This window comes from Salvia miltiorrhiza, chromosome 3 (genome assembly GCF_028751815.1).
Source record: "Salvia miltiorrhiza cultivar Shanhuang (shh) chromosome 3, IMPLAD_Smil_shh, whole genome shotgun sequence".
Lineage (NCBI taxonomy): Eukaryota > Viridiplantae > Streptophyta > Magnoliopsida > Lamiales > Lamiaceae > Salvia > Salvia miltiorrhiza.
In genome coordinates this window covers 25,354,577-25,381,962 of record NC_080389.1, presented here as the reverse complement: position 1 = coordinate 25,381,962, position 27,386 = coordinate 25,354,577, and the positions used below count along the sequence as shown (strand labels likewise).

The window sequence follows — 27,386 nt, the reverse complement described above, 5'->3', positions numbered from 1 at the left end:
AAACATTACATTTCTCCATATCAAATATTTTTTTTATTATAACAATGATTACTTTTAATAAGCATAAATAATTACATTATTATTTGATCAAATAATTATTATCGTACGAAAAAGTAATTATTGATATGTATAATGTTTTATATTGAATGAAGGTAAATATTTATATTAACATAAGTATACATTTGTGCGATCAAATGTATATCTTATGATTATTAAAAGTAAATACTCCTATTAGGGTTTAGTGTTCATATTTATGGTTTAGCTTACAGGGTTTAGGGTTTAGTTTACAAAATTTAGGGTTTAGAAAATATAATACTTTATATTAAATGAAAGTAAATACTTATATTTATATAAGTATACATTAGTGCGAACAAATGTATATGTCACGCTTACTAAAAGTAACAATTAATATAAACAAATGTAATAATTTAGGATTCAGGATTTTGGGTTTGGGGCGCGGGCCGGGTCGAGCGCGAGTCGGGGTGGACCCGTCGCACTGGAGTGCGACCGTCGCACCAGAGACCGACCCATATACAATACGACAATTTTGATACGATACAATATACCAAAGTAGTTAGGCACATTACTACTATTGAACAATTTAATTTGTTGTACCTAAGTATTGTGTTGGTCCTGTTGGAATGTTTCACAATGAATTGAAAACTGCTTCTCTCTTTTTATTGAGAACCAAACCCTGCTTCTCTTATTTATACGACATTTCGCTTTCACCAATAATAATACCATTATTATTATTAAGAAAAATATCATACTAAATTTTCAAAGAAAATAGATTGAATATAAAGTCCAAAAAAAAAAAAAAAAAATTGCAGATTCACTTAAAAATATCTGACAACTTCTTTCCACATAAGATATTTACCCTTCTCTGCACTTTCCCTTAAAAAGCGGCCCAAATATCTCTCACCAGTCACCACCATTCCCTCTCTCTCTCCCTCACCCTCTCTAGGATATTTACACTCCACTCGCTCCGAACCTTCTACGCAAACGCAACCAAATCACTGATTCGAAATTACCACCACCGCCCATGTCCGGCCCAGCCCTCGAGACCCCAACCCTCGACTCCCAGCTTCCCTCGCTCCTGCACCAGATAACCGAAGAAGGTGGATACGCCTTCACCTCCATCGCCACCCGCGCCGCTGCTGGCGACGTACGGGCCGCGGAGGCCGCCAGGGAGCTGGCCTGGGAGCAGCTCCACTCGGGGCCCTGGCACTCCGTGGTCCCCATTTGGCGGGACGCCTACGCAATGGCCTGCCTCAGCGTCGCCAGATGCCATTCCCGCTCCGGCGAGCTCGAGCAGGCTCTCCGCGCCCTCGACATGGCGCTCATCATGGGCGGATTCACGCTGCGGGATGACTTGAATCTGTGCATTCGCAAAGTCACCGACGCTTTGAGGGAGAGGGATTCCGGCGACCGCGGCGGAGGGCGGCAGCCGAAGGCCGAGTGGTATACGGATTTCAACTTGGCGGAGGTGAGGTTCGTTTATCTCTCTCTCCCTCTCTATATATCTCTCTAAAAAGATCCAATCTACCCTTCAGAATCATCGAATTTTTTCCCTATTTGTTATTTGAGAATAGCGTAACTTCTAAGAGTAGAACCAGTTGATGCTGATTGTGCTACTACAGATGCGTCTTCCTTATTTCCACACGGTAAAGCTGAAATTGAAAAGCTCTCTAGGGGTTAGGTTTCTATCTGTTGCCGCAATGTGATTATGATGCAACTGCTGTATTTATATATCTCCAGTTTTTAATATCACGCCTTTGTATTATGATCTATTTCTAGATCGCCTTTACTTTCCTTTCATTAGTTTATGTTTCTTCCTGGACTCTATCTAACCCCAAACCTTCAAATGCTTTTGGCATTCACATTTTATCTCATATGATATATGTTCTTATGTGATTCTGAAAAGGTACCAGTACTTTTAATTGCTCGGTAATACAGCTCTTTCATTTTGAGCCATTTCCGTATCTAGTCTCCAACAGCTTATAAGATGTAATCTTTCAAGAGCTTATAAGTTCTTAAAGTGTTTGGATAATTGAACTTATGGGGTAGAAATAGAATTGTGAGTTTGAGAGAGAAAATTAAAGAGATATGAACTTGGAAAGGTATATGATGGAAATAACAAACGATAGTAGAGTTAATTTTTTAATAACGATTGTTGCTTATAAGATTATGAAAAAATAAGTAGTCTTTTGGGAGCTTATAAGTTGTTGGAACTTATTTTTACAGCTTCTAAGCTTTTTAGGAGCTTATTTTGCCAAATACCCTCATAGTACAGACAAGCTGGGATAAAACAATGAATCACTATGTGCTGTTTCAGTTTGTGAAAATTTTATGTGAATTATTCATCTGTATCACTTGAGTTGATAATGGAAGGAAACTTGATGCGAGATTTGAGTGAAGAAACATAATTTTACAAAGTTGGGTGCAAGTTAATTCCATTTTGTATACGACCTTCCATCCACCACTGATCTTCTGTCTTACACTTTGTACTATTTGTCATGGTAATATAGAGATTTTTTTTATTGTAAATCATGTCTACTTTTGTCTAAAAGTTTAATGGGCTGAGAAACTGTGGTTTTGATTCCTATTATCTTGAATTTAACTGGCAGGCTGCTAGGTTATTACCTGTGAAGTCACTTTCCTCTAAGACAGTGGTGAAAAAGTGTGGTCTGTCATTGGAAGGATTCTTGCGGGAACATTTCATCCCTGGTTCGCCAGTTATTATTAGTGGTTCTATGACTCATTGGCCGGCAACCGATAGATGGAGTGACATAAATTATATAAAAAAGGTTGCTGGTTTCCGTACTGTTCCAGTTGAGGTATCTCCAATCCTTTTCTTTGTTGCATTTACTATACTTGAGGCTTAATGCACGTTTATAATCTACTTGTGTGTAAACGGATTCTTGTGCATAGTTAATGCACCAACATTCCCCATCTATATTGTCTTTGAACTTTGAAATGTATTTTGTTATAATCTTCTGGGATAGCTTTTGATCGTTTTCGAATAAGATCATGTGGACTAATTTAAAAGTGAGTGCATTAGGACATATAGTCTCTACTAGGAAAAAGAGATGTTTTTTCAAGCATGAATTTGCTTGGCTGTGTAATTAACGGAATTAATTAGGAATGGAAGTATTTTACCCTTGAGACAACACACGGCCATAATTAAGGGTTAACTTCAAAACCTTGCTTTTTGTGAGAGCTTAATTGTTATTCCCTCTGTCCCAACTTAAATGGTGCATATTCCTTTTTGAGCTGTCCCAACTAAAATGGTGTGTTTCTATTTTTGGTAATAATTTTACACTACAAACAATGTGGCCCCACACACTTTTACACTACAATCTTATTCTCCTTAAATTCCGTGCCGAAAAGAAGTGCACCATTTAAGTTGGGACGGATGGAGTATTTGTTTCCTCTTCTGATCTGATAATTTTCTACTATTGTGTCGGAAGAAGATATTCACTCTTTACAATGAAAACACTGTGCAGATTGGAAAAAACTACTTATCTTCAGATTGGAAGCAAGAGCTGATCACAATTTCCGAGTTTCTGGAGAGGATTGAATCTGGTCATTGTTCACCAACAAGCACCACTTATTTAGCCCAGCATCAATTGTTTGATCAGGCATGCATATGATTGTAGAAACCATACTCGGTTTTATTAAAAGTCATACTCGATGCTTTCTAATTGTGTAATATCTAAATGCCAGATACAAGAACTAAAGCAGGATATTGTTATACCTGATTATTGTTTTGCTGGTGGGGGAGAGATCAGGTCACTTAATGCTTGGTTTGGTCCACCTGGGACAGTAACACCTTTGCATCATGATCCTCACCATAATATACTTGCGCAGGTACGGAAGATGTAGTTCTATACTGCATAGACGCTACTGAGACTGTACGTTTTCTCAGTGCAAACAAGTCTATGATGCGTAGAAATATTATTGGGACCTTGGCTTGGATTTACTCAGTGCATGTGTTTGTGTTTAGTCAGGATTCTCAACTAAGATGTGGTCTTTTCTATTTATTGTCTTAGTTGTATGGTATTTGTGCTGCTAAATTTAGATGTATGATTATATTAGCTTTTGATGAGCAACTACATTCAGACTAACAGATGGGGATTATTAATTTTTCATGATGATGCTCCATCTTGCTCATGATCAACGTTTTGCCTCGTCATTATCAGGTTGCTGGTAAAAAGTATATCAGGCTTTACTCTCCTTCATTGTCAGAAGAACTTTACCCTCACACGGAGACCATGCTCTGCAATTCTAGTCAGGTAGTTTTCTTGTATTGATGTTATACACGGAAAATATTTAAATATGAAAATGTGCTTTTGTTATAACAGGTGCTTTACCACTGGCCTTAGTTTCCATAACTCCCTTTAGTTTTATTCAGCCCCTTCCTATTGTTGCTTTGTCTATTTTCTCATCAGTCATTAATCCTATATTTCCCTAAGCTTATGAGAGACTTCCATTTTATGAATGCAGAATTAGATGGTTTACATCATTAAAAATAAACAAGATTCTCTCTATCTTACCCAAACACACATGCACAGGTCTGGTGTTTGCAATTATCTAGTTGTGCGAACAACTTGATTGTTGGATGGATCTTTTTTTATAGCATCACCAAGTCATTCTGGCAGATTTGGTAGTTATATACATGAGATGGCTTAGTTTCCTCTATTTGTGTCCTGCTTTCAAGTTAATTCTTTACCGTTGAGTCTTAAAATGTTGTATTTTATTTTCTTGGCCTTGAAGGTTGATCTGGATGATATAGATGAACAAGAGTTCCCCAAAATATTGGATTTGGGATTCATGGATTGCATACTAGAGGAAGGCGAGATGCTATATATCCCTCCAAAGTGGTGGCACTATGTTCGTTCTCTTACCAAGAGTTTTTCAGTTAGCTTTTGGTGGGGCGTTGAAGGAAAGTCTCCGGACTCATGACTCGTGAGCACTACATTCTGCAGGTTTACCGCCTCTCCAATTCTTCTCATGGCATTTTGGTAGAATAAAGTGTCTTGACATATGCAGGTGTATAGTGCAGTTTCTAGTTGTGAAAAGGCTTCTTATTAGTGACAACATTTGGAATTTGCTATTGGGATATTATATAGAGTGCACTTGTGTTCTATAGAATTGCAAGCCGTATACCGTACGTATAGGGGGATTACGGCACTGCCTGCCTTGTGGCAATCTTCATCGTAGAACTATTATTCCTATATTTTGAGTCTTAGTGATATATGTTTTTCGCAGTTATTGGCTTCTTCCTCGTGCGAGATTATCTGCCTATTCCAAGTATTTCATTTTCGATTCTAATTAGTGTCGAGCCCATCAGACTTTTCTGACTGATTCTATACAATAGCCCCCATTTTAGTTCCTTAATTAAAAACTAGTGTGTAACCCGTCGAATTTCGACATGAATTATTTGATGTTATAGTTTATAAATAAAAAGTTCACCTCCCTTTTATAAGTATATTTATAAATGATGAATATTATACAATAAAATAAGTGTTAACATGACATAGGTCTACGTTACATATCAAACTAAAATAAAAAAATAAATTAAAGAGGACTTTAATCCCTAACATATATTTGAAAAAATTATTTGTCATCCGCTACTATTTGTCACCCATACTTGCGACCTGCAGATATCTGTCACCCGTTGGGTATCCGCCACACGCAACCCGTCGAGGCTTGAGAGGTAGGGGCGCTGTTGCTTCTCGACGTCGATATCCTGCGATCAACCACCCAACGAATGCAATAAACCACCCAACAAATAAATCACCACGAAACTGCATCAAATTGTAGAGAAAATTTCAACTTCTTGTACACTACTATTTGCCATCCATACCCGCGATCTGCGGATACCCGTCACCCATTGGGTATCCACCAAGCTTATTTCTTGTGTTTGCATTTATGGCATTCAATTGTATCTGCTTATTTGATGTTGACATCTCCTATGTGTAAGATAGGAATATTAAATAACAACATATTAACAAACTGAAAAAGAAGTGAAAATAATATAAATAGAGTAATGCGAAAACATAATAAATGTTCGATTTATTATAATCATGTATGGCTAATTTTTTTAAAAATTTGTTACAACCAAAGAAAGGAAAAAACTCACTCACACTCTAGCTCCTAGGGTGACTCGAACCCCCGACCTATTAGTTGGAGGGGAAGCGTCTCACCAACAGACTGCGCTTCATCGTCGAATCATGTATGGCTAATAATAATACCAAAACGAAACATCCTAATTAATAATAATATCATGAATTATTATAGCTATAATTCTTATTATTATTATCACCAATTAAATAGGATGATCTACTTGATCTTTGATTGTGTTCGAGGAGTGGTCACTTTCCCACTTATTGTTGTGTTTTCTTTTTTCAAAATAACTTGGAATAATTATAAGAATGACGTTTTCTCTGGCATGACTGTTATGAGATAGATGCATGAGGTAATATTAATAATAATAAAAATTGAAATTTTACTATTTTTTAGGCAGCCCATAACCTATTGAACACTGTAATTTTATAATTATGAAATTACAATATAATTTTAATCCCATAATAATTTAGATATTCTTGTCATGATAAGTGAACCAGGTTAAGGAAAATTGACCCAGTGGAATGTGATCATGTATCCATCTTTTCTAAGTTTTCCATAAACTCACAGATCACGAACTAAAATCGAGGCACGTTAGGAAGTAGGTTTGTAACTTTTTAGGACTATAATGGGTGAGTTGTGTTTAATCCAATGAAGAAAAAATCAAAGGGTGATTCTATTCATAGCCCCCATTTTACTCCTTATAGCCTCCCTTTTAAAATACTACTCCCTCCGTCCACCAAAGATATGTCACTTTACTTTCGGCACGGATTTTAATAAAATGTGAGTGAAGTTGGTAGTGGAGTAAGGGTCCCACTTTAAATGTGAGTGGAATGGTGTGGACCCTACTACTAAAAATGGATGTGGCATATTTTTTATGGACGGACAAAAAAGAAAATTGTGGCATATCTTTGGTGGACGGAGGGAGTAATAATTATTAATTAAAAAATTACTATTTTATCCTATATTCTATAGCCCCCATAATCACCTTCTCCCAGGTATGTTTCTTGATTTCCTCTTCGAAACTTTGTCTTATGTTCTTTAGTTAGATTCACATCATTCTATGGTAGAATTTGTGCAGCTTGATGGCTTTGATTCGTTAAATTTTTACTTAGTATTTGGTGGGTTGAGTGTATTTTGATGAGAAACAACAGATTATGGTTGACAGATCCGATTTTTATTTGCCGACTAAGGATTTGTTTTCTTTTTTATTTTTTCTTTTTTTTGTTTCACCCTTTTTGTAGAGGTGAAAGTGAAGTAATGTTTGATTTGAAGTTAACTACTGATCATTTTCCCCAAAAATGCTTCCGGCGTCAACAACTTGACATCTATGATTTCGGATCTGGTTATTCCACTACAGTTTAAATGTTCCAGCAGATAATCTAATACTCCCTTTGGTTCAGAAGAAGCGGAGAAGGATGCCAAAGAGTTATGTCGTCAAGATTAAACTTCCACGAAAAAATCTTTTCTGCAACTCTGCCTTTGCTAACACCCTGTATTTTCTACAACAGCAAAATCTTAAACTTCAATAATCGAGGAAATCAAGAAACATACTTGGGAGAAGGTGATTATGGGGGCTATAGAATATAGGGTAAAATAGTAAATTTTTAATTAATTATTTAATATTTTAAAGAGGGGGCTATAAGGAGTAAAATAGGAGCTATGAATAGAATCACCCAAAATCAAATATTGTAAGAGAAAGAAAAATGCAAGCATTTGAATGAACTAATAAATATCCTCTCAACATTGTCTCTTAGGAAGTAAAATTTCGTTTCTTACAAAGTAGATCAAAATCCAGAGAAAAATGCAAGCATTTGAATGAACTAATAAATATCCTCTCAACATTGTCTCTTAGGAAGTAAAATTTCGTTTCTTACAAAGTAGATCAAAATCCTACCAGTATATCTAAAAATTAACCAATAGATAACCCATGGAACAAAACATGCAATGACTAAGTCATGACACATGAACTCTGCAGAAATAATCCCAACACTTAGGGGGTGTATTCGTTCAGGACTTTAATAGATTTCTGCAGACTTTTAAAATTCGGGTGTATTCGTTCAAGACTTTTAAAAGTCTATGAAAATAGGGTGTATTCGTTCAAGAATTTTAAAAGTCTATAAAAATCCAGAGGTATTCGTTTCAGACTTTTAAAAGTCTATAAAAATCTAGAGGTATTTAAAAATCTATGAACTTTAAAATTGGAATGGCTTTCATTGATTTCATTCAAAAAATACACATGAACAAATCCGACCACAGACTACGAGAATTCGAAATTCTTCAAATTATCCAGCGCTCGCTGGGTTCCAGCGGACGTGGCTCAAGAACCCAGCGCCGGCTGGCACTCAGCGGTCAATGCTCACAAATCCAGCGATGGCTGGGCCCTAGCGGCCGCTCGGAGAAGCCAGCGAGCTGCATTCACTAAGCCAGCGGTCGCTGGCACCCAGCGATCGCTGGATCCCGACAGGCGCTGGGACTCGGTCCACTGCTCACGGGCTCGCAACGACCGCTTGTTTTTTGGTTTCAAATCCGGAAAAATCACGAGCAATTCTTGTTAAAATCCATCCAAAATCTTTTGCAGATTCTTGTTTAGAATTCTAAAAATCATGAAGACTCTGTGTGAAATCGGTAGATTTCTAAAATCGAGAGATTTTAGAAATCTACAGAAATCCTGAACCAATACACCCCCCTTATATATGGCCCACTACAAAGTGGAGAAGCTTCACTCTACTACCATAAGCCAAAAAAACTCAAAGGATAAGAGTATCAGTTTATCATACAAAATTCAGTCCACGTAGTTGGGGCTGAGAGAGGAGGGGGTGAGCACAGAACAGAAATCTACTGACAATTTTATCTACTAACAAATTAGTGAGGGAGAGTGGGGGCATGGAAAGGAAGCTCGACACCTACCCAGTTTTTCAAGATATAAAATAAAAATCCTTCTCCTTCTTGGCCAATCAAGTGAACCCCGGCTTGGCCCTTCATTGTAATGACAAATTCCAGGTGTTATTGGCCATACAAATTTCAACTTGTGACCTTGCTTAATTGGGACGACTTTTACAAGAATATGTGATAAAGACAATGAAAATATAATCTATTTTTCTTACCAAGTAGAAACATTACTATTATTATGAGACTACCAGAGAAGCTCCCAAATGCAGAAAATTTGAAACATCAAGTTCTTAATCGAGCGGTTCGTCTTTAGTTGCCAGAAATAGCACATAACTGTATGACACACGACATACAGATCTAATTAAGAGCATATCTAAAACATTTGCAAAACGGCAGCAGAACTTAAGTGACTAAGAAAACAATAAACCACCACATGTTCCGTAGTAAGCATACATCGACATAGCTGGTGCGAGAAGAAAAGTCAGCTATAACATAAACAAATAGTATAATTCAACCATGGGTTCCGAAACTACCCCTACCAGATCCGCAAATTCAACCAAAATCAAACATATAGTTCCTCATCATTTCGAAAAACACCAGATCAGAATACCATGAGTTCCGAAACTACCCCTACTAGAAGCAATGATCAATAGATGGAAGTAATAGATGTGGAACTCAATCAATTTCTAAGCTTGTTCCCAACATACTACACATAGGCAGTAAATAATTATTAGTTTACCTGTTTGTGTGAGACTCTCCTTTCACTTGTGAGAGCCCGGGTGGCTGCATTGTTCCTCGAGACAGAGGAGTCTCCGACGACGGCACAGGGACAATGGCAAGTCTTGAGGAAGCGGAGGCAAGGTTGAATAGGGGCCCTCGCCGAGTTTTGGAGCACATCGGTAGTTCGCTGGACCCGAGCCGATGGCACGACTGCGTGTCATCGAACGGTTTCCGGGCTCAAGGACGGCCTATAATCGCGGCATAATTTATAGCTCAAATACTACTATTCGAAATTCAAATCTCAAATACAGTTTAATTTGCCAAATTGTTCATCATACATATATTCTGATAATTGAGTTAAAAAAAATAGTACTCCCTCCGTCCCAATAAAAGTGGCCACTTTTTTTTGGGCACGGAGATTAAGAAGGGGATTGTTATGTTTTAATTGAGTGTGACCCACCAAAATTAGTGAGTAATTTTTAGAAAGTGGCCTACAATTGTTGACCAAATTAGTGAGTAATTTTGGCATTTTTAGAAAGTGGCCTACAATTGTTGACCAAATTAGTGAGTAATTGTTGACTTAATTAAAGTAAATTTTTGTCATTTTTAGAAAGTAGCCACTTTTAATGGGACACCCAAATAGGAAATGTGGCCACTTTTATTGGGATGGAGGGAGTAATAAAATAAAATTGATATAATGTATACCTTGAGAAATAAGCAAATGGAGCAATAAGCAAGAAGGCAGTAGAATGTGTTGCTGTAAAACTCAATGCGACAATAAAATTTCTCATTCAAACTAATGAATTTATAGCTAAAATGTAGGTTATAAATGTTGGGAACTTAATGAAATATCCTAATCCTAGTTTTGATGATACCAAAATCAATAGGTTTCACTTGTAATAGACTAGACCTGTTCGAACTCAAGTGTTAGAGTTCTTTTTCTAGTTTAGTTGTTGTTCTGAAGACTGAAGACTGAAGAACGAAGGACTAAAGACTGAAGATGCCGACTGATGTAACGATTAAGGCAAAGTCAAATACTGATATTTGACTTATCAGTCTAAGGATCAGTTTCGACTGATTACTTAATGCGCCACGTGGATTCAGCGGACAGATACTAAAGTCAAGTATCAGTTAAACATTCTTCCTCGGACTGAACCTCCAACGTTCAAAGGAAGCCACGCACTCCAGAAGTACAACCGCATTAAATGCAGAGATCTCAGGATCGTCCTTTCTCTGCAGAGGCCATTCCTTTTTAGTGATTACCTTTTCAGAGATGTCGCATCTCCTGCTCTTCAAAGTAGCCGTTCTCACCAAACAAGGAACCTCGAAGATTCAAGCCTCAGCCCAAGTTCAAATTACTCTCTAACGGAAGAAATCTTGAAGATCATCTCCGCCAACGGATCTATTCAAGACGTCTCCTATAAATTGCGCTCAAGGATCACTTCAATCTTCACCGATTCAACAACATAAGCTGAAACGCTGCCGAATTCGTTACTCAGCGAAACCAAGCCTCCCCAAAGTTTGAATCGAATAAGAGAATCACAAAGCCAAAAATCAGTCACTGCTGATTACATACATTCTCTTAGAACTTAGGCAAATATTGTATATCCAAAGCCTAGGTAAAACTGACTGCAAAGAACTTGTTCTTTGTGGTTTAGTTGGCAAGTTTTCAAACCTCTTTTCAACCAACCGAATTGAGTGTTTGTGTCAAAAAGGAGTTCAGACCAGTGATCTGTCTCCGTGAGATCTTAGTGCTCAGTGCGCGCTAGGAGTGAGAAATCCAACCCAATGTGTTGGTATTGAAGATAGGATCTTCAGTCGTCTCGGTTTGTTGTGCACCCGCAAGCACACGTTCAGGTTTACTGTGCACCCGTAAGCACACGCATCGGTTTGCTGTGCACCTGTAAGCACATGCCCAGTGAATTTGTTGGTCTGATCAACCGACCGTGGATATAGGAAGTGTTTTTCGAACCACGTAAAAATCTCTGTGTTATTTACAGCTTTCAGTACTTACCTTCTTACTTGTGCTCGTACCTTCCTAAACTGAAAACTGATTAATTGCAAAGAGAAACTTAACTGTTGACAACGTGATTAATATCACAGGCTATTTCGAAACAAAAGTTTTCCGCTGCGTGTGTTATCAGTCTAACTGATCTATCTTCTGATAGTTAGTAAGATTCATAACATCTCTCTGTTTATCAAACTCGAGTGAAGCCTTACGTGTATCAGTTAAAGTCTTTGACTTAACTAATAACTCCTTACTGAAGAGTATTCAGTATCAGTCGTCAACCCTGTTTTGACAAAACTCTTTTCAGTAAACAGGTTGAGTCAGTTTGTATTGAAAGTTTCATTTTATCGAAAAATAGCCCATAGGTGTATTCCCCTCCCCCCATACACCTATTCGAGACCCTCTGGACCTAACAATAAAGTTTCCAGTTTCCATTGTTAAACCTAAACCCTAAGAATTTGCTCGATAGGTAAATCTTTCCAAATTTTCATTTTCATATTACTAAAATTTAGTACTAATCATAATGAAATGTAATCTTTCCTAACATAATAATTTTTCATTGTTAAATCTAAACCCTAAAAATTGGCAGATTATTGATCGATTGGTAAATCTTTCCAAAATTTCATTATTCTAAAATTGAGAACTAATCATAGTCAATAATTACCTTTCCTAATTGAATACTTACCCTAGTGAGGCGGCGAACTGTGTCGATCTCGGCGGTGTCTGGCGCGGCGAAGCGAATCGCGGCGGGAGGCGGAACGAAAAAATTGGTGGAGTGGGAGGCAGATCGAGTACATCTTTTGAATCACTCTTTCTGAAACTGGGGAAGGGAGGGGCGGGCAGCCCAAAAATCCATCATATGAAAATAATGAAACCTAACTAGGCCTTAAACATCTTTTGTACTCTCTCCGTCCCACGAATCTTGATACGTTTGGATTCGGCACGGGAATTAAGGAGTTGTAGATTGATGTTTTAAGTGTGTAGTTAATAAAATATAAAAGTGATAAAGTAGGAGAGAGAAAGTAATAATTATTACTCAAAATGACGTGTCAAGATTCGTGGAACAACCCAAAAAGAAAAACGTGTCAAGATTCGTGAGATGGGAAGAGTATTATAAATTTTTCTAGTTGAGCAGAACCAAGCCCATGGGCCTAACTTGCCTGAAATTTCATCGGGCTTTTTAATTCCATAAGCCCAACTCGACCCAAAATTAGGTCGGCTCAAACTTGTTTTGCCAACACTAAGACCTCAGAGTATCTAAGTTGAGATAAAAAATTATAGGTAAAACCTATATGTGTTTGGTATTTAAAATATGATCTTAAGATACTTAATATCTATTATATATATAATAGCTACACAATACACACAACACCTTAATCCTAGATCCTATGTGGCATTTTCTAATATTTTTATTCTTATTTTCGTAATTTCCATAATTCATGTTTTCATTAATTCTTAAAATTTAAGTTACTTATTTTCTCATTCTATTATTAGTTAAGGAATTAAAATTAATCAATCATAAATTGATAATATATTATTCTATATTAGTCAACATAAAAATTAAATGATTCAAATATAATATATATATATATATATATATATATATATTACATTTTAGGAAATAAAAAAGAGGTAACATATGGAACTAGCCTATTTCTTGTTGTAAATTTAAAAAATAGCCTTTGAGATAAAAACTTTACAAATTAGTCATTTTTTATGTAAAAGTACAAAACTAGCCCTAACATAAAAAAAATAAAAAATTGGCCACTCTACTTCTCTCTCTCCCCCACACCATCACCTATTTCATTCTCTCTCTCTCTGCGATATTGCTACAAGCTATTCATTCCAATTGCATATTTTGGTCAAACTTTTTTTATTATCAAAACAAAAGTGTGTTATTGCACGATTCCACATACATATTTTGGTCACACTTCTTTTTTTATTAGCAAAATAAAAACGCTATGTCTTAAATGAAGCATAGCTTTTAACTGTTAGAAAATGTTTGGTTCGAATGACGGGCTTAAAGAAGATCAAGAAGGAGGAGACGAGGAAGATTCAAAATCTATTGAATATAGCTGAAAGGAAGATTAAAATTAGTTGTGAGTTTTCGATACGATCTGATTCAGTAAAATTGGGGATTATTTGATTATGGTTTTTTAAGGATTAGAAGTTGATTTTCAAGACTTAAGAAATAAAAAGTAAAAAAAAAAATTGATTAATGTTCTTGAATTCACAATCAGATCTATGAATTCACAACTTAATATTCTTGAATTCACAACCAGACTTATGAATGCACAACTGAAACTAAAATTTACAACCAGTTCGATGAATTCACAATTTAATCGTTAGTGTTGGTTGTGAATTTGAGCTTTTAAGCTCGAATTCACAACTAGTTGTTTTTATTGTGAATTTGAGTTTTAAAACTAGAATTCACAACTGAATTGTTAGTTTTGTGAATTCGAGTTTTAAAACTCGAATTCACAACCAACTCTATTGCTAGTTGTGAATTCAAATTTTAAAGTTTGAATTTACAGTTAGAAATAATGATAGTCGTGAATTTAAATTTTGAAAATTATAGATTTTAAATTTAAATTGACAATTTCATTTTAGATAGATATGAGCATTTTAAATGAAATATTTTAATAACTATATATTTATAAATTTATACGAGATCATATAATTAATTCAACGGATTCAGATAATCCAACAAATTCAATTTAACAAGCCAAAATATATTTCCCTAAGACAATCTCAATTCAAGTCTAAACACATTAATTACATTAATATATATCTAAATATAGATATATGTATATGTAATTAATTTTTTTAAAGAATTTCTATATTTAAATTAGTTAACCAATTTAATTTAGTGTCAATTAATAAATTTTCAATTTTAATTATAATAATCTATATAGATATTCACATTTTTTTCATTTAAACGTAATTAATGTAGATATAAAACTAGCACACATCTTATAGTAATAATTATGATCTTTAAAACATAATATTAAATTTTCTCACTCAATTCATAATGTTAGAATTTAGAATTTGATTTTATCTGCATAACAGCATAATGATAGCAAATTTATTTTTGCACCTAAAGTACTCCAACTGCAAATTCTATTTTTTTTTGGCAATATCACTTATTATTTCGATTCGAAAGTTTAATTGAAGGTTGATCGAATTTGATCAAATTAAATTACTCATTTAATGCATAAAAAATATTTCAAATGTTATAATACTTACTCGTCTATTATAGGATAATTGTTGTTAGGTTGTATTTGTTATTATTTTATCAAAATACAAATTTCAAAACTAAACTATATATTCATTAAATATAAATAAATGGTCAGAGTATATTAACACTCACAAACACACATGTATATATATATATATATATATATATATATATATATATTATTTGTGAGAACATGAGAACCATCAAATCTAATGCATTCACTGTAAAAATTAATGCATTCGTTGTTAAAATTAATGCACTCAAAAAAATAAAAAAAAATAAAAATTGCTCCATTCAGGATTCGAACCCAGGATCTGCATTCATCCAACAAGATGATACATCCACCGTAGATCTTGATAATCGAATGGCTGAAAATGGTTCTCCATTCTTTTTTTATTTATGGTTCTTTCTTAAACCTCTCCCTATATATATATATATATATATATATATATATATATATATATATATATGAAAGAGCTAAAATAAGAGCATTTCTTAAGATATAAAATAAGAATCATTTTCAGCCCTTAGATCATCAAGATCTACGGTTGATTCGTAATCCTGTTGGATGGATTTATGGTCCTGAGTTTGAATCTCAAAGGTAGCAAAAAATTATTTTCATAATTCATACATTTATACAGCGAATTCATACGTGTTCTACATAAAATTCATACATTAAAAATTGCTCTTATTTCCTTCCTGGTTTTGGGCATATCGAATTGAGTTATGGGCATTATGAAATCGTGAGGTCAAAACGGGCACAGGAGTTGTGCAGTCACATTCCCGAAGCATTTGGCCTTATGCCAATATTACTTGGGCAAACCCGGAGCTTCATGCGGCCGATGACGTTCTGGGCACGATCAAGTTACAAGCAACAAGTGAAACCAATAATGGAGAAATCCGGCTCCACATAGTGCGGCAAATGTGAAAAAGATGATCGTATGTCCTCGGACATGCTTATAGGTCATTTGGGTCTGCAGTCAAATGCGGATGATGACGGTGTAGGTTGCGCACGTGACGATTAAAAAAAGGGGTCCGGCCTATTGACTACTGTCCATAACCAAAGATGTGAAGGCACAATGAAAATCCTTGAACCTATGAGCGATGACTGTGCCCAAACTTAACGAGATTGTGCCTAGACCAGGTTATCTTTACTTTTGATGTTTTTTCTTTGTTTCGTTTCAGTTTCTTCTTTCCAGGCACAACCTTCTGTCCCCAACGCTCTGACCATAGTGATACCAGTGTAACTGTGACCGTGACAAGAGAGAAGAATACACCAACTCCTTGTGGGATCGACCATATACTTACCGCTAGCGGAACCTAGTTGTGGGCATAGGAAAATTATAAATGTATTTGCACGGAGAGTTCCACCACACAACGACAATGCCAAAGGGAACTCAACCTCCGTCAAGGGTGGAGGTTCTTCAGTTAGGATTGATCCAAGTCCTTCATTTGTTTCTCGAGCAGGGGAGTGTTGAACTGGTGTTGTAGCAGCAGGTTCAACTTGTTCTTCAGTTGTTAGAGTTCCCCCTTGACTGATGCCTTCTGTAGCATCTCCAGTCGCACCTTCAGTTCCTTGACTGATCTTCTGATACTGAAGCTTTTCAGTATCTTCTTTTTTTCCTGGTCCCCACACCAACACTTCAGTGGGTTCAGTGCTTTTTATTTCAGTATTGGAAACTTCAATGTTCTCAACATTTTCTTTAGTTTCATGTTTCCTGAAATCATCAATAAACTCGTCAAAAATAACATGAGGTGTTTCTTCCACACAAAGAGTTTGAGAGTTAAACACTCGATAGGCTTTGCTGGATCGTTCAGCTCCAGAGTATCCAAGGAAAATTCATTGATCAGCCTTGCTATCGAAGGTGTTTAACTTTCTTTTGTCGTTGTTATGAATGAAACACCGAGAACCGAAAGCATGAAAGTATGAAATTGTTGGCTTCTTGTTCTTCCATAGCTCGTATGGAGTTTTTCCATGTCTTTGAGTGAGGAAGGAGCTGTTCTGTGTGTAGCAAGCGTTGTTGACTGCTTCAGCCCAAAACTTCAGTGGGAGTTTTGATTCAGCTAGCATCGTCCTTGCAGTTTCCTTCAAAGACTTGTTTCTTCTTTCTGCTACTCCATTTTGCTGTGGAGTTCTTGCTGCTGAGGTTTGATGACTGATTCCTCGCCCTTCGCGGTAGTCCCGAATGACTGCATTGAGGAATTCAGTTCCTCTATCTGATCTGATGCTGATGATGTTGACTTCTTTTTCAACGCTTAGTCTTTTCAACAGCTTCGGCAGTTCCAGCAGTGTTTCTCCTTTGTTGTATAGAAATATAACCCAAGTATATCGAGAATAATCATCTACGACAACTAAGGTATACTTTCTACCGTTATAGCTTCTGGGAGATATTGGACCAAAAAGATCCATGTGAAGCAGTTGGTGAATTCTTTCAGATGAGTGTCCTGTCTTTGACTTAAAAGAAGTCCTTGTTTGCTTTCCTCTTTGACATGCTTCACATTCTTGCTTCTTTTGGAACACAATAGAAGGTAAGCCTTCTGCCAGTTGATGCTCAGCAAGTTTGTTGATCGTCTTGAAGTTGAGGTGGTTGAGCCTTCTGTACCAAAGCCAGTTGAGCTCTGAGTTGCTTTTGCTGATGAGGCAAGTTTCAGGTGGACTATCTTTCCATGATACCACGTAGAGACTTCCTTGCCTGATTCCTCTCAGCACCACCTTCTTCTGGTTGTTTCCCACAGTGAACTCATCTTTCTTGATCTTCACTGCGAATCCGCTGTTACAAAATTGACTTATAGACAACAAATTATGCTTTAGTCCAGAAAACATAGCTAACATTACTGATACTGGCGTTACCCATGTTGAGCACACCATAACCTTTTGTTTCGCCTATTGAGTTATCTCCGAATGCAACTTTTGATCCAGCTTTCTCAACGTATTGTGTTAGATATTCTTTTATAGCCTGTCATGTGCTTCGAGCAGCCACTGTCCAGGTACCATGTTTTAATTGAAGCTTTAACTTCTTCCTTCTTTTTGTGTTTCCTATTTTTTGCCCTACAAGGAAGAGTTATTTTAGGTACCCAATCAATGTTTAGGTCCTTCAATGTCAGTTCGTGTTCCTTTTGGAACCCATATATGCTTCAGAATAGGTCTTGATGTTGATCATCTACGGTTGACTGGTCGTCTGACTGAAGTGGTTGGTGCTTCAGTTGGCACATGAGCTTTTTTCGGTTGAGCTTTCTTCTTGGTGACCTATTTCATGTAGAGTCCTTGACCGATGTAGTGTTGAGGTCTGCTTTGCTTCTTGGTGTATCTCCTTTGAGATACTTGAGTTGTTATTGACTGATGGAGTCTTGACTGGTACTGAGAAGCATGAGACTGATAACGTCCAGTTGCACAGTGTTGTGAATGAAATTGAGCTTGTCTGGACTTGTCATTGTTCTGTCTCCATGGTTGTTGCTCTTTGAAACTGAACTGATTTCAGCTTCGTATTGTTCTCCCCCCTGGATTGTTGAGGAAGACTCTGTCTCTTTGCTCCATTGGCATGTTGTTGTTTCAGTCTGGATGTTCCTTCTCCATACTTTGACTGAAATATGTTTTCCAGTTTTCTTAGTAGAATGAACTGGTTGGGGACCTCCTTGGCTCGTCTGTAGCTTTGTGGAGGTGGAACATTCATCTCGCCATCAGTTTTCTCTTCTGGATTTTCTCAATGTCATAATCCCTTGATTCATCTGAGGTGTCGTCGTTCGATGTGTCAGTCACGTCCTGGATTATGACTTTCTTTCCTTTGTCGGCAGGAACCACCTTTCCTCCGATATTCTCCACAATGGCTTTTGATGGAAAGTTTTTCATCATGGGAGATTTCTTCATGCAGTCCTTGACTGTTTCCTCCAGTTTGTAATTGAGCCTCTTGATTTCATGTGAGGCTCTCTCACATTCCGATGTAGAAATCTTGAGCTTTTCTTCCAATCGGCTGTTCTCCCTGACCAGTCCATCAAGACAGGTTTCATCTGGAAAGTAGATGAGTGTCCTATTCTTGGTTCGCTCTTCAGTGATCTCCTTTCCCATTTTCTGATTCTGCATCAGGAGATCTTCGAACATTTTCCTTAATTGACAGTGATCAGTCATGAGCTGATCATACTCGTCAATTTCATTGACCGAGCTACCTCCAAATTTCGAGTTGTCTCCTGTAAACAACAAGGAGTTATCAGTATTAAGAGTTCTTGAGTAAGAGTCTACCCCTGGCCCATTCATTCCATTGTCGTTGTTGTCGCTAGTGTTGTCAGCTACGCTTTCGGTGTCCTTGGCCATGAGGGCTTGGCTCTCATCATCTAAGCTGGTGGAGTTGAAGGCGGATGATTCTGATGCATATTCGAAAGATCCTGCATCTTCAACAACCATCACTTTCTTCTTCGCATACTTGCGATCTCTCCTAGCTTTCATCTCTTTGCGTTCTGCTCGATAATTCAGGGCATTCTGATTTGTAGTGCCCTTTCTTCTTGCATCCATAGCATTCCACATCTTTTAGATCAGTTGCAGATGATTTCCTTTCCCCGCTTCTGTCAGTGGAATATCTGGACTTACTCTCTCCCTCTTTTCCTTTGTAGTGCTTTTTGTGGAACTTCCTATACTTGCGGAACTTGGATTTCATCTTGTTGAACCTCTCAGTCAACAGAGCATATTGACTGAAGAAATCTTCAGGTTTGAGTTCCGTCGGTTCCTTTGACTGCTTCTTGCTCTCATTCACTGAAACTTTCAGCGCTGCTCCTTTCGATGCTGAATGGAGCATCATCGTCTGATCCTCCAGCTTTCTTTGTTTCTAGATTTCTATGGATATCGAATTCATTTGCCACGAGATCCGAGAAAAGCTTATTCGTTGAGAGCTGGTTGAATTCTGGCTTGCTCTGATGAGCAACAACATAGATCTGTTAGTATCCTCGCGGTAGTGCTCATAGAATCTTCAGGTTGATCTCTCGCTAAGTGTATTTATCCTTCGAGATGGATTGAACTTCGTTCAGGATCTGATTGAATCTGAGCTCCATCTCGTCGATAGATTCATTCTTGAGCATGAGGAATGAGTCAAACTTTTGACAAGCTATGGATAGTTTATTCTCCTTTATCTCCTCTGATCCGATGCACATTTCTTCTAGAATGTTTCACATCTCATTTGCAGTCTTGCGCTTGATGATTTTGGTGACGTGCTTGTCTGGGACTGTTCCGGAGATTATGCTTTTGGCAAGATTATCGAGCTCATCTTGCTTTCTCTCTTCTGTGGTGAAGTCGACCTTGGACTTGATCTGTACTTTATCGAATGGATTTCTTGAAGTATCCAGTGGCACCCGCTTGACAACTTCTGTGATGACAATTGGTCCGCTGGTGATGACTTCCCACATTCGACAATGTTGAGCAGTAAGGAAGCTTTTTAGTCGAAACTTTCATATGTCGTATTTTTCAATACTAAACATCGGGAGTGAAGAGATTCTGCTGTGATTAGTTTCCATTGAACAAGAAACCAGAAAAGGATAGATAGGGAAAGCAGTAAGTACTTTTGAAAAAGAAAGAAGTTTTGAAACCTTCTAAAGAACAGGATCTAGTTCAGTAGAACTTGGTCAAAGCAAAATTGTTCTTGTGATCAACCTGCTCTGATACTAATTGTTAGGTCATTGAGGGTCTCAAATAGGTGTATGAGGGGGGTGGGGGGAGGGGGGAAATACACCTATAGGCTATTTTAAATCGAAAACAAACTGACGCAACCTTTTTCAGTAAAATGAGTTTAGCAAAACTTAGGTTGGCGACTAATACTGAATACTCTTCTGTAAAGAGTTATCAGTTAAGTCAAAGACTGATACCGAATAGTCCGGCACCCGATAGGGTCGACCCGAATAACCCGATGGGCTAGCCCAAAACCCGAATACATAACATAAAATTTTTAGATATAAAATTTAAAAAATGACAAAATATTATAAAGTCTCATCATTTCACTTTTTTGTATTTTTTAGATGCTTTGATTCTATGAGTTCAAACTATTGTTGGATATTTTATTGATTTTTTTTAACAAAGTCGAACATTTTATTGTTACCAACTTATTTTATATGTTATGTAATCTTGATTTTTTTTCTTCAATATCTTATATTTTTTCATTTCATGCTTGCTAAATAATTTATATCTTTGATTTCTATGTATATTTTATACATTATACATTAGATCATTAAGAATAGCAAAATAAAAATAATTATTTTATTTTTATGCCTTTAACTTGATTAGCTAGATGGGCTAGCCCGAAACTCGAACGTTTAGGGTTTGGGTTGAAAATTTATAACCCGACAAAATCCTCAACCCGATTAGCCCGAAACCCGATAGGGCCCAGAACTTAGTGCGCTGGCCCGATTCATGCTGATAGAATTCCAAAAACTGGCACGAGTTTTATGAAAGCTCGATTTAGGTTCAATAATACCTAAAATGATCGGAGAAAAAGAGCGGCAATGCTCTTTAATAAGCCGTTTAGACTCGTCCGTGATCCCTCGGACGTTCCAAACAAGCATGTTCATCATAAATCATGATTGGAGACAGATGGAGATTCCTGCATCTCAACTTCATCAGCCCAGCGCTTTTGAGCCATGTTGGACATCGTGCGTATGCTCATTTGATCGCATATTGTCAATGACATAGTCTCTCGCTTGTTGTTCAAGATCCCCAAACTTACGCAATCTATTTTTGATGCTATCCTCAACTTGAACAAGTTGGGAGCTGTCAAAACGGCCCCCTCCACGAGCAGTCTTAGATTTCGGTGGCCTGCCACGGCCACGCGTAACTTGGTTCATATCAATCGCTTTCCTGATCACTAAACCCTGGATGTAGTTTTCTAGACGTTGAATTTTGAGTACATTCTCAACCGCTTGAGCATTTAAATCCACAAAATTATCCTCGCTTGCAGCCTTATCATTATTAAGATCTTCAGAAGTCCTAGAGTCATTAAACTCTCTCTGTTCCTGTTCGCAACCCTCCTTGTCATGTTCCTGATCTCTCTTACCCACATGGCTTTTTGGCACATGAATGATGGTCTCCTCATTATTCTCAACCGGAACCAAAATGGCTTCTAAAAGATCAGGTCCTGAGAGATTCCCAACCTGTAAATCTGAGTCTTCCTTATCAGCTATAGCAACAAACTTATTCTCATGAACTTTGATAAGCTCATTTTCTTTCGGCTGCCAACTGGAGGCAGTAGCAGCATGAGCTTTATCCGCATGCCTAGCCTGATTATCGTCATTTTTCCCATTGGGAGTAGCCTTCGCAATCCCCATATTCACGACCGATTTCTCAGCTTCAGGTTTCCCTTTAACGTCATTTTGTTTCCCCTTACGGCACGTAGCTGTCATGTGCCCAATGATCCTACATCTCGAACAGAACGAAGGCATAGATTCAAAAGCAAATTCCACATAGAATGACCTATCTCCGTCCTGAACAGTTAGAGAATTCGGAAGAGATTCAGCGAGATCAACTTCAATAAGGATATGGGCAAAGTGCCCAACGGCCCAGTTGGCAGAAGCACCATCAATACGAATAGGCTAACCCAAATGACTACCTATCCCTGCAATTATTTCAGGATGCCAAAACTCCAGTAGGAGATAATAAATTATAACCCATATTTGCGCAAGAGATGAAGCTTCCTTATAAGGAACGAATTTTGGAACCTATTCCCTCAAACGAAGATGCTCTGCGGTGAGGTCCATAACTTGTTTAACCTTCGCATTTTTCTTATCTTTCAAATAATGAAAAATAAAAGTGAAATAGCCCTTACCCATAGGGACTAGTTTCTACTCTCCAGAAATCTTCCATAAACTTTGAAGTTCACACTTAAGATCATGCACTGGACATGGCTTATCTCCCTTGTGGAGAATTAGGCGTCCGATAAGAGCGAACTTGAAATCGTTAAGTTGTTGACGTGCAAGTTCTGGTGGTATCACAAGCGAGACATGGTCACCTACTTTCTTTGGTCTAAGCGCGCGGAACCTATGCGCCGGGATATCAGGATGCTTAATCTTGGCAAGAGCAACAATAGTTGCATAGGAAGTTTTAGCACCATACTCTTTTGGAATATTTTCATTCGAAGCCAAAACCCTAGAAGAAGTGGGGTTTTCTTTCTCGTCAGGAACCACAACCCTAGCAGACGTAGGGTTTTTAGAAAACTCTTTTTTCCATACCTAGCAAGCGTAGGGGTTTGAGAGATGTTGAGTGAAACCTTTTCCATAACTGGGTCAGATCCCATAGCCATCGAAGAATTTGAAGGACCAGAAGACTGACCCGCATTAGGGGAATGCGGATGAACTGAAGAAAAATTGTTTGAGACAAGAGAGATTCAGGGCAGACCTATCATGTCTGCCGTTAGGTGAAAGACCACCGGAACTCGTAGTTGGAGCAAGGCGGCGCGACTAGGGTTTAGTGCGACGATGAGAGAAAATCCGCTCCATCCAATATATTATTTTAATGAATCAAAGATAGTTTTAAGGTATGATTTTAAAATAAATTTTATAAAATGTACGAATTAAGAGAGAAGAAAACATAAGATAATAGAAGATCCATTAAGGCTATACACTGGTCATAAGGAATGGTTAAAAGTGAAAATTATATAATTTTTTTTAATAAATTACATAAGTAAATAAAGAAATTTAAAAATCGCGTGACAGATGACTCAAACTCAAGACCTCAGGTCTTGGACATTAACCTCCTACCGCTAAGCCAACACACACACACAAATCATATAATTTTTTAATTGGTGTATCGATAATTGAGTTAACTTTGATTTTATGTGTAGTCATTGCTTCTACTGAAAGAGTATTTTTTGCAACGAAGATTGTCAAGAGTGATTTGCGAGTGGATGAATAATAATTTAGTCGTGTACATTGAGAATTTTATTTTGTTGGGTCCCGGGGTGCTATAGAACTGGTGTATGGGGGGTACACCATTAGGCTTTTTAAAACTTTTCTTTCGACTGAAGGAGTCAGAGATAAGACTGAAAATGATGATCAGTCACTTAAGGTAGTTTCAGTTGCTTATAAAAGAGTTCAGTCAAGTAAAGATAAACACAGAGTAAGGTGAGAATTCTTTTCGATAGTTTGAGGAAATATCAGTACAAATTTTCACACAGGTGCGGAAGCAAGTGTACATAAAAAGCCTTTAGTGCGACAAGTTACAGGTTTTAAGGTTTATTTTTTCAAGTTATCAGTTTCAACATAAAATGATTGAGAATGAAAAACAAAAGGAAAAACTGAAAGCTATAAATGATACAAGATTTTTACGTGGTTCGGAAACACGTTCCTACATCTACGGTCAGTCGATCAGGCTGACGAGTACTCGCTTGTGCTTACAGGTGTACATCAAACCTTACGATTGAAACAATTGTTTTAGTGCCAAGTTGCCAACACACTGGATTGAACTTCTCGTCTCTTTTCTCAATCTCGTAGGAACGCTAAGACTTCACTCGTCTTGCTTGCGGGGCTGAGAACTCTTTAAGTCTAGACAACTGTCTATAACTCTATCACTCAAACACTCTTTTCGCTCGATTGAAAAGGGTTTGATCTTCCAACTAAATTACAGAGAACAAGCTCTCTGTAATATGAACTTAGGCTAAAGGTTTACAATGTATTGCCTAAGTATTCTAAGAGAATGTAGGTAATCAGGAATCTGATTTGAGCTTTGTATATTCTCTTCTTCGATTTAAACTTTGGATGATCGTGAGTAGGCTAGGTTGCAAATTCGGCAGGGGTTCAGCTTCTGTGTTTGAATCGGTGAAGAGTGAATTTGAACATTGAGTCCATTTATAGGCAATGTCCTGAATAGATCCGTTGGAGGAAAGGTTCTTCAGAAATTGCCGTTGTGAGACATGCTTGAATTTGGGCTCAAGTCTTCAATCTTCTATTCTCCATAAAGCTAAAAGAGGTAACGTCTTCTTTCGCTTGGAGATGGTGTTTGCAAGCGATGTGACACGAAAAGAGAAGCTTTGTGTCAGGAAGGACGATCTCCTATCTTCAGCATTTAATGCTTTTGTCCTTTGCATTAATTTCACCTTGTACGGCGGTTGACTACTTTAGGTTCTTGAGGAACGGATTGATGCATTCGAAGGTATCAGTCAGAATATTGTCAAAAAGACTTCAGTGTCATTTCATCAGTTGGCTCTGCTGATCATGTATCTTCAATCTTATGCTTCAGTCAATTGATCTTCAATCTTTAGTCTGTTGTCTTCAGATACTGGTTTACAGTCTTTGTCACTTCAGTCTAAACTAAAGAAGACTAAAACACTTAAGTCCAGAAAAGAGTATTAGTCTAGAGAGACTTTCTATAAGTTTTGGTATCATCAAAATAAGGAGGTTGGATATTATCTTTTTGTGTCCCAACATATTTTATCAACAATTGATAACGAGAAAATCTTACAACGTTTTCAACCCATAAGGTTACCAACGGACTTCACGACCTTACTCAATGCTAGCACCTCCTGCCATGATTGACCTGCCTTCTTCACCAACACCAAAAAGGGTTTCATTAGAGGAATCATTTAAAGTATCATTCATTTTGTTATTTTTATTAGTTCCAACAGCGCGAAAACTGGGGGCTTAGTTAGACCTGGACCTGGAAGCACAGATCTATTTCCAAAGATCCTTCGATTAGGACATCGAGTGTACAGTCGTCTATTAACAAGAGACTTCTATCCTTTGGTCCTTTAAGTTCCCCTTTCCTTTGGTTGCTTTCAAATCCAATCTTAGGTTAGGAGCGTGGTAAGTGTTTCACCATAGTAGAGGAGAAAACATCAGCCCAAGCCGGATTAGTGAAAACTCTGTCAAGCCTCGCCCAAACAAAGCCCCCATCTTCTTGGTTATTCGACCAGGTATACTTGCTGCCATCTTTATCTGTCTTACACGACAACTGATCCTCATGTGTGGAGGACCCTTACACGAGGACTCAAAGTAGTGATTGAGTACACATTTAAATCAGTTGGAACTATTTTATCTATGAAAATGCCGTTAGTTTTTTTTTATAATTGAAATTATTATTATTATTATTATTATTATTATTATTATTATTATTATTATTATTATTATTATTATTATTATTATTATTATTATTATTGATTGTTTGTTAAGAAGAAAATGAACTGTACAAATTGCCCAAATTTTTTTGATTCAAAAACGGTAATTTTGGTCCGAGGGCAGTTCGAGGGCAAATCACGTACAAGTTTAATCCTCCTAATGAGAATTTTGGCTCTGTCCTGTTTCAAAAAAAAAAAAAATTGGCTCTGTCACTGCCTACTTCTCGTGCCATAACATGAAGGATAAAGAAAACACGTCATTTGTGTGTGTTGGCCTAGTGGCAGATGATTAATGACCAAGGCCTAAGGCCCTGGATTCGAGTCCACCATCGTGCGATTCTTAAATTTCATTATTTACTTGTGTAATTTATAAAAGAATAATTGATAATAAGTGAAAATAGTTATTTTTTTTAAACCATGTCATTTTTATGTTATATAAAATACACAATGATTTAATTATAAGACAAAATGCCGCATAATAAAATTCAAACGTCCATTGCCGAAATTTTAATTCCGTCGAAATTCCAAAATATTAAAATTTCATATATTAATTTATTAAAAATAATACTCACCCCGTTCACAAATTTATGCCACATTATTTTTTGCACGAGTTTTAATAAAATATGAGTGAAGTTGGTAGTGAAGTAATTAGGATCTCATTTTAAATGTGAGTGAAATGGTGTGGACCATAATACTAAAAATGGATATGATATTTTTTGTGAACAAACAGAAAAGAAAATTATGACATAAATTTCGTGGACGGAATGAGTACTAGTTAAAAAGTAAAATTTGAACATATTCGTGTAGTTACTGAATTAAATCAATTATAAATATACTATGTATCCACTTTCCAATTGCCACTGTTATACATAGGGATGGCAACGGGTCGGATCTGGACCGGATCTCATCAATACCAGATCCAGATTCGTTTTCCTCTATCAGATCCAGATCCGGATCCAGATCCGCGGATCTGAAAATTTTAGATCCAGATCCAGATCCGCGGATCCGCGGGTCCAGATCCATGGATCCATGGAACAACAATCTTCCTGCACAGCAAAACTACACAGCAAGCCGAAGACATTCCTTCAGTCTGTAGGAAAGAATTGGAGTACAATAAACAGATCGGTGCAGCTCCTATCGCAAATCCTAAAGGAAAATCCCAAATCCTCCGATCGCCGGAGATCTCTTCCGCGCCGGAAATTAACCCTCTCCACGCGGCGGCGCTCCTAGGCCAACTCGAATTCGCGAGGAAGCTGCTCAGCGCGAACCCCGAGCTGTCGAAGTCGCTGGACTCGAACGGCTCGTCGGCGCTTCATCTGGCGGC

The 27,386-nt window shown here is 37.3% G+C and overlaps 1 protein-coding gene across 1 annotated transcript; it reads left to right on the top strand.

Moving 5' to 3' along the window:
- Window positions 1-853: 853 nt before the first annotated feature.
- LOC131013919 (lysine-specific demethylase JMJ30) lies at window positions 854-5,274 on the top strand. Its single transcript, XM_057941844.1, has 6 exons — window positions 854-1,486; window positions 2,628-2,837; window positions 3,507-3,641; window positions 3,727-3,870; window positions 4,203-4,295; window positions 4,777-5,274. The coding sequence occupies exons 1-6, from the start codon at window positions 1,043-1,045 to the stop codon at window positions 4,963-4,965; spliced, it is 1,215 nt and encodes a 404-aa protein (XP_057797827.1). The 5' UTR covers window positions 854-1,042; the 3' UTR covers window positions 4,966-5,274.
- Window positions 5,275-27,386: the final 22,112 nt, after the last annotated feature.